At 58.5% G+C, this 11,291-nt stretch overlaps 4 protein-coding genes across 4 annotated transcripts; 2 read left to right on the forward strand and 2 right to left on the reverse strand.

Moving 5' to 3' along the window:
- Positions 1-913: 913 nt before the first annotated feature.
- On the forward strand, positions 914-5,459 carry ColSpa_09745 (ABC transporter G family member 11; the record flags this gene model as incomplete). The annotated part of the gene is made up of 2 exons (XM_049275957.1): positions 914-5,362; positions 5,430-5,459. The coding sequence occupies 2 exons, from the start codon at positions 914-916 to the stop codon at positions 5,457-5,459; spliced, it is 4,479 nt and encodes a 1,492-aa protein (XP_049131914.1).
- On the reverse strand, positions 2,759-5,482 carry ColSpa_09746 (uncharacterized protein; the record flags this gene model as incomplete). Its single annotated transcript, XM_049275958.1, has 3 exons — positions 2,759-5,206; positions 5,249-5,443; positions 5,471-5,482. 3 exons carry the CDS (start codon positions 5,480-5,482, stop codon positions 2,759-2,761), a joined length of 2,655 nt encoding a protein of 884 aa, XP_049131915.1.
- Positions 5,483-6,446: 964 nt separating this feature from the next.
- ColSpa_09747 (putative NADP-dependent oxidoreductase YfmJ) lies at positions 6,447-7,346 on the forward strand (the record flags this gene model as incomplete). The annotated part of the gene is made up of 1 exon (XM_049275959.1): positions 6,447-7,346. The coding sequence occupies one exon, from the start codon at positions 6,447-6,449 to the stop codon at positions 7,344-7,346; it is 900 nt and encodes a 299-aa protein (XP_049131916.1).
- A 519-nt stretch (positions 7,347-7,865) lies between these two features.
- Positions 7,866-9,708, reverse strand: ColSpa_09748 (MFS glucose transporter mfs1; the record flags this gene model as incomplete). Its single annotated transcript, XM_049275960.1, has 5 exons — positions 7,866-8,057; positions 8,111-8,202; positions 8,259-8,720; positions 8,786-9,592; positions 9,660-9,708. The coding sequence occupies 5 exons, from the start codon at positions 9,706-9,708 to the stop codon at positions 7,866-7,868; spliced, it is 1,602 nt and encodes a 533-aa protein (XP_049131917.1).
- Positions 9,709-11,291: the final 1,583 nt, after the last annotated feature.

Raw genomic sequence — 11,291 nt, forward strand, 5'->3', positions numbered from 1 at the left:
TTCACACACCCACATACCCACACCCGAGATATACTATACGGTACCTACATTTCCCACCCACCAAAGGTGGGATTCCCATGTAGAGCAGAAGTGTACATGCCAGACAGAGGCCCGTCGGTACAGAGTCGCCTTGGGTTGCCCTGCGCCCTGGCGTGCAGTCCACCTCCATCCATCCTAGACAAGCGGCGTGACAAGCAACAGCTGCTGCGCGCATCAAGTGCCCACCGCGGGCTTAACACGTCCTACGTCCGGGTCACTACTCCGATGAAATTGTCATTGATCCTTGATTGGTAATACCTCTCTGTTTTGGCTCCCGAAGTCGATCCGACAGAGCAACGATGGACAGCCAAGCCGGCCCAGGGGACCCTCTTTATTTTTTTTCCTCAACTAGTGTTTAGTTATATGTCTCTCTAGTCAACACAGACAAGCTTCTTCTTGCTTTCCTTATTTCTCATCATTCAACTCGCTTGGATCATCGGTGGTTGTGAGTCAACCTGTTACTCTCTTCTCCTCCGCCGAACGGCCGCTCTTTGGTCCGAAGCATCGCCGTCTCTCTCTTTCACCCATACCCACCCTCCTTCTCTCCTTATTCCACCAGTCCTTTGATAACTATTTGATCTCCCTGAAACTGCACGTCCCCCGACTTACTGTCCCTCCCTCCTTTGCTATTCTCCCCACGGTACACATCCCCGTACCTCCACTACAACACCTTCGTCTCATCGGCACGGGCCAGCCACCGCCACTTTCCGGCTGACTGGATCATCGTCGTCGCCTATAATAAACAACTACTTGACTTGTGTCAGTCGCCCGCCGTCGCGACACTTTTTTTCCTTGAGAATTCATACGCCACCTCCGAACCGCCTTCGCAGTGGACAACGATCAAAAGCGAACACTTCCTCAGCCCCAAGGTCCAATGGCGGACCAGGACTTTGAGAAGACCCAGGAGGCTGTGGCCGGAGGCAGCCCCACCGCCAACGAGAAGAACACGGCCGAAGCGCACCCGGCTCCGCGATCCTCGACCTCGACCGCCGCCGACAGTTCTGAGCACCAACGAGAGGAGGCCCGCCGCAACAACCCCGATGGCTTCACCGCAATCCACGCCGGTGTCTCGGTGCACCAGGCCGAGGCTGAGTTCGCCGAGCTGCAGCGCGAGCTGTCTGGCGTGTCGCGAGTAAGCAGGGTGAACAGTCGAGGTAGCCGAAACAAGTCCGAAGATGTCGAGAAAGCCGTTGCAAACGTCAATTCGGCCTCGCCCTCATCCGATACCGAGGGTGAGCAGTTCGACCTCGAGGCTGTCCTGCGTGGTGGCGTCGAGGCCGAGCGTGAGGCCGGCATCAGACCGAAGCACATTGGTGTCTACTGGGATGGACTCACGGTCAAGGGTATGGGCGGCACCACCAACTACGTCCAGACCTTCCCCGATGCTTTTATCAACTTTGTCGACTACGTCACTCCGGTCATGAACATGCTGGGACTGAACAACAAGGGCGTCGAGGCTACGCTGTTGGACAACTTCAAGGGTGTTTGCAAGCCCGGCGAGATGGTGCTAGTTCTGGGTAAGCCTGGCTCCGGCTGCAGTACTTTCCTCAAGACCATTGCCAACTGGCGCGGCGGGTACACCAGCGTGACTGGCGAGGTGCTTTACGGACCCTTTACCGCCGAGGAGTTCAAGCAGTACCGCGGTGAGGCTGTCTACAACCAGGAGGATGACATCCACCACTCCACCCTCACGGTTGAGCAGACCCTGGGCTTTGCCCTCGACACCAAGGTCCCCGCGAAGCGCCCTGCCGGCCTGTCCAAGAACGAATTCAAGAAGCAGGTCATTTCCACCCTCTTGAAGATGTTCAACATCGAGCACACCCGCAACACGGTCGTTGGTGACGCTTTCGTGCGCGGTGTTTCCGGCGGTGAGCGCAAGCGTGTCTCCATTGCAGAGATGATGATCAGCAACGCCTGCGTTCTCTCCTGGGACAACAGTACTCGCGGTCTGGATGCCAGTACGGCTCTCGACTTCGTCAAGTCCCTGCGTGTTCAGACGAACCTGTACCGAACCACCACCTTCGTGTCCCTCTACCAGGCCTCCGAGAACATCTACAACCACTTCGACAAGGTCATGGTTATTGATGCCGGAAAGCAGGTCTACCTGGGCCCCACCAAGGAGGCCCGCGCCTACTTTGAGGGCCTTGGCTTCGCGCCTCGCCCCAGACAGACCACCCCTGACTACGTTACCGGATGCACCGACGAGTTCGAGCGAGAGTATGCTGCCGGTCGCTCGCCCGAGAACGCGCCCCACAGTCCCGAGACCCTCGCTGAGGCCTTCCAGACATCCAAGTTCAAGAAGCAGCTTGACAGCGAGATGGAGGAGTACAAGGCTCGTCTCGCGCAGGAGACGGAGAAGCACGAGGACTTCCGAGTCGCCGTCAATGAGGCCAAGCGTGGCTCGTCGAAGAAGTCCGTCTACGCCGTTGGCTTCCACCTGCAGGTGTGGGCGCTGATGAAGCGTCAGTTCGTCCTCAAGCTGCAGGACCGCCTCTCCTTGTTCCTCTCTTGGGTTCGCTCCATCGTCATCGCCATCGTCCTCGGTACCCTGTTCTTCCGTCTCGGTTCGACTTCCGCCAGCGCTTTCAGCAAGGGTGGTCTCATGTTCATCTCGCTCTTGTTCAACGCCTTCCAGGCCTTCTCGGAACTGGCAGGTACCATGACCGGTCGTGCCATTGTCAACAAACACAAAGCGTACGCCTTCCACCGACCTTCGGCGCTATGGATTGCCCAGATCATCGTCGATCAGGCCTTTGCTGCGACTCAGATCTTGGTCTTCTCGATCATTGTCTACTTCATGTCGGGTCTCGTCCGCGAGGCGGGGGCTTTCTTTACGTTTTACCTCATGATCTTGTCCGGAAACATCGCCATGACCCTGTTCTTCCGTATCATCGGTTGTATCAGTCCCGACTTCGACTACGCCATCAAGTTCGCTGTCGTTTTGATCACTTTCTTCGTTGTCACATCTGGCTACCTCATTCAGTACCAGTCTGAGCACAAGTGGATTCGATGGATCTACTGGGTCAACGCGCTTGGTCTCGCCTTCAGCGCCATGATGGAGAACGAGTTTAGCCGCCTCAAGCTCACCTGCACTGACGACTCGCTCATCCCCTCGGGCCCCGGCTACGGCGACATCAACCACCAGGTTTGCACCCTTGCGGGCTCCCAGCCCGGAACCACCCTCGTCGACGGCTCGGCCTACATTGCAGCTGGGTTCAACTACTTCAAGGGCGACCTGTGGCGCAACTGGGGCATCATCTTCGCCCTCATCGTCTTCTTCCTCATCATGAACGTCACTCTCGGAGAACTCATCAACTTCGGCAACAACGGTAACTCGGCCAAGGTCTACCAGAAGCCCAACGAGGAGCGCAAGAGGCTCAACGAGGCTCTCATCGAGAAGCGAGCAGGCAAGCGCCGCGGCGACAAGCAGGAGGGTTCCGACCTCAGCATCAAGTCGGAAGCCGTCCTGACCTGGGAGAACCTCAACTACGATGTCCCCGTTCCTGGTGGAACCCGTCGTCTCCTCAACAACGTCTTTGGATACGTCAAGCCCGGCCAGCTCACAGCATTGATGGGCGCTTCCGGTGCAGGCAAGACCACCCTTCTCGACGTGCTTGCGGCCCGCAAGAACATTGGTGTTATCCACGGTGATGTCCTCGTTGACGGCATCAAGCCCGGAAAGCAGTTCCAGCGAAGCACCTCGTACGCCGAGCAGCTCGATCTTCATGACCCGACCCAGACCGTCCGCGAGGCCCTCCGATTCTCCGCCCTCCTCCGCCAGCCCTACGAGACCCCTATCCCTGAGCGATTCTCGTACGTCGAGGAGATCATCGCCCTGCTTGAGATGGAGCACATTGCCGACTGCATTATTGGATCGCCCGAGTTCGGCCTGACGGTCGAGCAGCGCAAGCGTGTCACCATTGGTGTCGAGCTGGCCGCCAAGCCCGAGCTCCTCCTCTTCCTCGACGAGCCCACCTCCGGTCTGGACAGCCAGAGCGCCTTCAACATTGTGCGCTTCCTTAGGAAGCTGGCCGCCGCCGGACAGGCCATTCTCTGCACGATCCACCAGCCCAACGCCGCCCTGTTTGAGAACTTTGACCGTCTCCTGCTGCTCCAGAGGGGTGGACGCACCGTCTACTTTGGCGACATTGGCCAGGACGCCGTCGTCCTGCGCGACTACCTGAAGCGCCACGGCGCCGTCGCTAAGCCCACCGACAACGTCGCCGAGTACATGCTCGAGGCCATCGGCGCCGGCTCCGCGCCCCGCGTCGGAAACAAGGACTGGGCCGACATTTGGGACGACAGCGCCGAACTTGCCAACGTCAAGGACACCATCAGCCAGCTGAAGGAGCAGCGCATCGCCGCGGGCCGAACCACAAACCACGACCTCGAGAAGGAGTACGCTAGCCCGCAGTGGCACCAGCTCAAGGTGGTCGTGAAGCGCATGAACCTCAGCTTCTGGCGCAGCCCCAACTACCTCTTCACCCGTCTCTTTAACCACGTCGTTGTCGCCCTCATCACCGGTCTCACCTACCTCAACCTCGACGGGAGCCGCAGCTCGCTGCAGTACAAGGTCTTCGTCATGTTCCAGGTCACCGTCCTGCCGGCCCTCATCATCAGCCAGGTCGAGGTCATGTTCCACATCAAGCGCGCCCTCTTCTTCCGCGAGGCGTCGTCCAAGATGTACAACCCGCTGACCTTTGCCGCCGCCATCACCATCGCCGAGCTGCCGTACTCCATCATGTGCGCCGTCGCCTTCTTCCTGCCCCTGTACTACATGCCGGGCTTCCAGTCCGACTCGTCCCGCGCGGGCTACCAGTTCTTCATGGTCCTCATCACCGAGCTCTTCTCCGTCTCCCTCGGACAGGCTCTCGCCTCCCTGACGCCCAGCCCCTTCATCTCGTCGCAGTTCGATCCCTTCATCATGATCACCTTTGCCCTCTTCTGCGGTGTCACTATCCCCGCCCCGCAGATGCCCGGCTTCTGGCGCGCCTGGCTCTACCAGCTCGACCCCTTCACGCGCCTCATCGGCGGCATGGTCGTCACGGCGCTGCACGATCTCAAGGTCGCCTGCACCAAGTCCGAGTTCAACCCCTTCACGGCGCCGCAGGGCCAGACGTGCGGCGACTACATGCAGCCCTTCTTCGACAACGGCGGGCCCGGATACCTCGCCAACAACGACACGTCAAGCTGCGAGTACTGCGCGTACAAGGTGGGCGACGAGTTCTACCAGCCTCTGGGCCTGGACTTTAGTCACCGCTGGAGGGACCTTGGTATCTTTGCGGCGTTTGTCGGTAGCAACGTCATCATCCTCTTCATGGCTGTAAGTTTTCCTCTCCCTCTCCACCCTTGCATCTCGTCTTGAGGCAGACACTAACACCCTTTTGCAGAGCAAGTTCTTGAACTTCAACCGCAGATAATCGCATCATACCCAGTCCGGCATGGACACGTTTTCTTTACTGTTTGTTGATTTCGGTGCATTAGCATGGGGTTCCCTCATCCATCACCCGTCGACGGTTCTCGCCGTCGGACGCAAAGGTTTCCATTGGAGTCCAGAGGGAAATCAAAAATTCAAAAGAATGGTGGGTTTATTTCGTAAGAGAGAAAGAGAGATTAGAGAAGGCCTTCATGGCGCGCACAGCAACGTGGCATGGCGAGAGAACTGTAGTAGTACCCCCTAACATAGAGGTTTTTTACGTAATCTAATAGAAATGGTCAAAAGGATGTCTATACATTGTTTCACACCAGTCTTTGTTGAGTTCAGTTCCGTGATGGGTAGCTATCGCAAGCTGGGGTGGCTGGTGTTTTTGTCGCCAGTGAATCGCATCGCACCGTTTGAGCGAGCAGCACCTCGATGTGGAAACCAAAAGGCTGCAGAGCAAATATTCTCAAGGACAAACTCCGTCAAGCGAAAGAAGCATACCATGCTCATCGCTCGACAGTGACCCGATATCCCCCCCCTCGTCATCGTGGCGCCCCAGACGCCCTCGACTCTCGTTGGCCCGAACGCATCACATCCATCCCGAGAACATGTCGTGGCCACGCACCGTGACGTACCCCAACCCCAAACCCCCTCCAGGCCTCCCCTCCCCCGCACTCGGAACCCCGCCGCCGGCCAGCACAGACCCGCATCGGGCGACAGTCCTCCGCCAGGCGTCCCCCCACCGCCGCACGGCGCCCTGTCACCCCCCTCCATTGCCTGACGACATGCTTGAAAACCCGGACGACCCCGGCGATCTGGACGTTCGGCATCGCCCAAGAAGAAGGGAGGAAAGGAGGTAAGAAGGAAAAAAAAGTAAATTCATCGTAGCATCTTTTCCTACTGGGCGTTTCTTCCAAACAACTCACTCCCGGGCCCTTTCACTTACACAACCATCTCATCTCATCTCACACACCCAAAGCCCAACATGGCCGACCCCTCCGCCCGCGCCGAGCTCACGAAGCGCCAGATCCCGTTCATGACGCTCGCCTCGGGCCTCGCTGACCTCCCCGGCGCGTCCCTCCGCACCGCGTCCGCCGCAGACACGGCGGAGTCCCGCTTCGCGCTCGCCGGGACCGCCGTCGTCACGGGCGGCACGGGGGCCATCGCCCAGGCCGTCGTGCGCGCCATGCTCCAGCACGGCCTCACGGGCCTCATGCTCCTCGACCTGGACGTCGCCTCGGCCGCGGCCACGGCACAGATCGCCGCCCTCCGCGCCGAATTTCCGGCCGCGCGGATCGAGGCGCAGAGCGTCGACGTGACGGACGAGGCGGGCGTCGGGGCCGCCGTGGAGCGCGCGGCCGCGGACCTCGGCGGCGTCGACCACCTCGTGTGCTTCGCGGGCGTGGTGGGCTGCGTGCACGCGCTCGAGATGCCGGCGGCGCAGTTCCGGCGCATCCTCGACATCAACACGACGGGCGCCTTTGTGTGCGCGCAGGCGGCGGCGCGCGTCATGGCGCGCCAGGGCCGCGGCGGGCGCATCGTCTTCACGGCCTCCATCTCGGCGCACCGCGTCAACTTCCCGCAGCCCCAGGCCGCCTACAACGCGAGCAAGGGCGCCCTGCTGCAGCTCAAGAGCAGCCTCGCCGCCGAGTGGGCGCGCTACGGCATCGCCGTCAACAGCGTCAGCCCCGGGTACATGGACACCGTGCTCAACGAGGGCGAGGGCTTGCGCGAGGCCCGGGACATATGGGCCGCGCGGAACCCCGCGGGGAGGATGGGAATGCCCGAGGAGGTGGCTGGCGTCGTCGTCATGCTCTGCTCGAGGGCGGGGAGCTACTTTAACGGGAGCGACTTGGTCGTCGACGGCGGCGGCATCGTGTTCTAGAGGGGTTTGCCGTTGGGGTGCATGGACGTGTTGGAAGATGCGGGATCTTGAGAAGATGCATATGCCTAGAGAGACGAGCGAACATTGATTTGCGCGGCGAGGTGCTTTAATAGCCCATCCGGGCTCGTCTGATCCTGTGCAGGCCCTGCTGACAATGATCGCCAAACTGCTTGATCCCAGTTTCCATCGGCATGGCGACATTTGCACCACGCTCTTGGTATATGACACGGTTCAAAGAAGTGTTCTTGTATTATTGCGCAGACGACTCAACTGTGGTTGAAGCCCCGGCACATGCTGCGATTAAACTCGTGTTTTCCATCTTTTCGAAGCGAGTGATACTCATATCCAACGTCCTTGAGCAGATTGACAGTTCCTGGTATCTCCCGCATCAATCCATCAGCTCATGAATCCGTTCATCCGCTCTGACCCTCTCATCCTCTTGTTCATTTATTACAAGTACTTCCTCTTACACATCCCCGTACTGGTATTATGGTACACAAATCGTAGGAGTAAACTGACTTAAACGCCAGCAGACTTCTCGTGCTCGGCAACGTCATGTTTGGTCTCGGTGGTGTTGACCGGGCGTCCGACCTTGATGTTTCCGGCAGCGATCTCATTCTCGAGGTCGTCGAGACGCGACTTGGCCTTGTGGCTCTTCCAGGCTGGAAGGCCGGAGTTGAAGACATCATCCATCTCCTCGAGGGTGAAGCCCTAAAGCATACATCAGCATGAGGATGGAAGCAGGGCGCAAAGATGAAGGTTACCTTGGTTTCGGGGGCAAAGAAGGCAGTGTGGAGGAAGGCAAGGGCGTTGAAGGTAGCGAAGATGTAGTACATTTTGTAGTTGATGTTCCACACTGAATGTTCTGGTTAGCAGTGGCACCGGAAAGTTGGCGACGACACGTCAACTCACACAGGGGAGGAACGGCGAAGGCCAGAACCATGTTCCAGAACCAGTTGGTGCTGGTAGCTAGGGAGACGGCCTTGGCACGAATCTTGCTAGGGAAGATTTCGGCAGGGTAGGTCCACGATACCGGGCCCCAGGTGGTTGCAAAGGTTGCAACGAAGAGGTAGGAGCAAGAGACAATAGCGGCGGAAACGGAGTACTGGTCCTTGACGATCCAGGAAACGGACTCGTTCTCAGAGTTGCTCGTCTCGTCAGTGTTGGCTTGACCATAGTACTGCTGGAGCGCGCCAGAAATGAACAACCACGTCATCATCATGAACGATCCACCGACGAGCAAGGGACGACGGCCGAGCCTGTCGATAAAGACAATAGCAGGCAGAGTCATGACGACGTTGATGATGTACTGAATGGAGGCGGTCAAGAGCGGGTTGCCGATGCCTGCACCCTGCATAATGTAGACAATGTAGTCTGGAGCGCATGTCAGTGGAGGTTCACCGTGAAAGCAGCATTCACCCTCGGGTAGAGTCACTTACACATCATGATGTTCATGCCGCACAGCTGGGACCACATTTGAATGCTCATACCAAGAAGCACACGCTTGTACATGCGGGGAGCAACAAGGCCCTTGAAAGAGCTAATGTTCTCCTCGCGCTCGAAGCGGAGAGCCTCCTCGATCTCTTGGTACTGAGCCAGGACCTTGGGGTGGTTCACGTCGCCGTTGCCGTGCAGGTGGGCGAGAACCTGGATAGCCTCGTCCCAGCGGTCCTTGCTGGCGAGCCAACGCGGGCTGTAAGGGAAGAAGAAGAGGCCGATAAAGAGGACGACGGCGGGAACCATCTGCACACCCCAAGGGATACGGAAAGCAGCGGTCGGCTGGTTGGGGTCGGTAGGGCCGCCTCCGATGCCCGAGGCGGCGCCATACTGAATGAAGTACTGGATCAGGATACCCCAAGTAATGGCCCACTGCTGGAGCGAGACGACGCGGCCGCGAATCTCCTTGGGGGCTATCTCGGACTGGTAAACAGGGACGATGGAGGAGGCGATACCGACACACATGCCGGCAATGACACGGCCGACGCAAAGCATGCCAACGTTGACAGAAGCGCATTGCAGAATGGCACCAATGATCCAGAGGATGCAGGAGAACTGGAGGGCGACCTTACGGGAGTACTTGTCGGCGATGAAAGACGAGACAAGAGAGCCGGCGAGGGAACCGGCAGGCATGGAAGCGGTGATACCGCCCTGAGCGTACGACACAGGGTTGCCGAAGTAGCGCTTGTAGGCCTCGGTCCCGAGGACACCACTCATGGAGCTGATATCGAAGCCGAAGAGACCACCGCCTGGCCATAGTCAGCATTGGTGGATTGGAGGGCATGGCTGGCACGGAATGGGAGAGTGGTCACATACCAATGGCGGCGAAGCCGCAAATGAAGTAAACATTTTGCGCCTGATACATGGCGGCGAGATTCGCACGATGGCGAGTGTTCTGGTGTTGTATTCAGTGGTGTCTCGTTGATCCGTTTTGTCCCGGTAGGACGAGATGGGGTTGTAAGGTCAGATGCGTCAACGAAGGGGTCGCCGCGTGGCTTTTGAACAGGTTTGCAGGTGGGCGTGGCCGAAACTTTATGTAAAGGTTGAGTTACGCGAATGGTCGGTACGACTACGTCCCGGTCGACACGGTTCGGGGGTGACAGTGACTGTCTCATACAATGAGATCCGGGTCGCATGGCGGTAACAACACGAACCCTCGTCGCACCAGGATGCGGCGTCGACTGACATTGGCCTGGCCGGTCGAGGTCATCGAAAGGGGGACCCCAGCAGATGGATTGGACGGACCGAATGCAAAGGGTTGGCGCATGGGGTAGACAAGGTTGTTGTGGAGGATTGCCCGTTCCCGTGGTATATGATGGGCCATGGGTAGGCGCAGGTGCGGAGAGAGGGCAGCGAAGGGTGTGGACGATCAATCCTTTGGTGGCCGGTTCTAGTTGCGTGTTTTGTGACATGTTGAACGACGAACATGGGGGAAGGCGACACGACAACTAGGTCATTGGCTCGTTGGTCGAGACAACGATGGGCCGCGTCTGTGGACTGGGAGTGGTAATCCTGCATAGATCGGGAGATTGAGACTGGAACGGGCACGCATATGAGGTACCAGGAGGTCAAAGCCAAGGTACCATCAATTCGGAGCTTGGGTGTAGGAGACGAGATGCGGAGAGGGCAGCTGTGAGTGGCTGACAGGATAGGATGGTTGGCGATGTCACCAGGCGAACAGCGTGATGTATCACTACCTTACAGACCATTGTTGCGTGTACAGGTATGGATGAACAGGGCGCGAAGCGACATTGCACCGGGCTGGATGGAGACGAAGAAGCTCGACCAGGTCCTAATGCCACAAGGGCGGTGTCTCACGCTGTGCTCACCTCATGTTTATGGTACGTACCAACACCGAGTTGCGGCTACAGAGTTGGGCAGACTCTGGGAACCTTCTCTGCTATGTGTTGTATGTGTGCTTGTTTGTTGCTTGTGTCACTCTGTCCGCCCGGAGACGAGGACCTTGACGACGCGGCGGGCCGTGGACATGGATAGGCCAGCTGGACTGTCGTCGTTACCTGAGGATTTGCACATGCACGGGAGATGAACCCACGCGAATCAAATGAGTAACACCAAGCAAAAAGAAAATCCTCAAGGTCAAGGTCAAGCTCGTCCGGCACGGCCAGAACAGAACAGTCAAGGTACGTACCTCGTTTCCTGCGTGTGTCTTTTCCGTCGTGATCCTTGCCGTGCCTTCCCTCTGCCCTGGGCGGGCGGGCAGGGCAGGTTGGGTTCACTAGGTCCGACAGGGGTCAGCACCGGTGTCCTCCTCCATCATCAAGTGACGGACCAATCCCGGCGGACGCTCTTCCCCGCACCCGACTGTAAAAAAGCCACAAAAAGTCAAACTCAACGCAAGTGGCCGCACAGGCGAGTAGCGACGCAGATGAGACTGAAATTGCCAACGGGAGAGGGAGTGAAAGACTTGGTCAACACCCCTGGCAGTTT

This window comes from Colletotrichum spaethianum (assembly GCF_022836535.1).
Source record: "Colletotrichum spaethianum MAFF 239500 DNA, contig30, whole genome shotgun sequence".
Classification (NCBI taxonomy): domain Eukaryota; kingdom Fungi; phylum Ascomycota; class Sordariomycetes; order Glomerellales; family Glomerellaceae; genus Colletotrichum; species Colletotrichum spaethianum.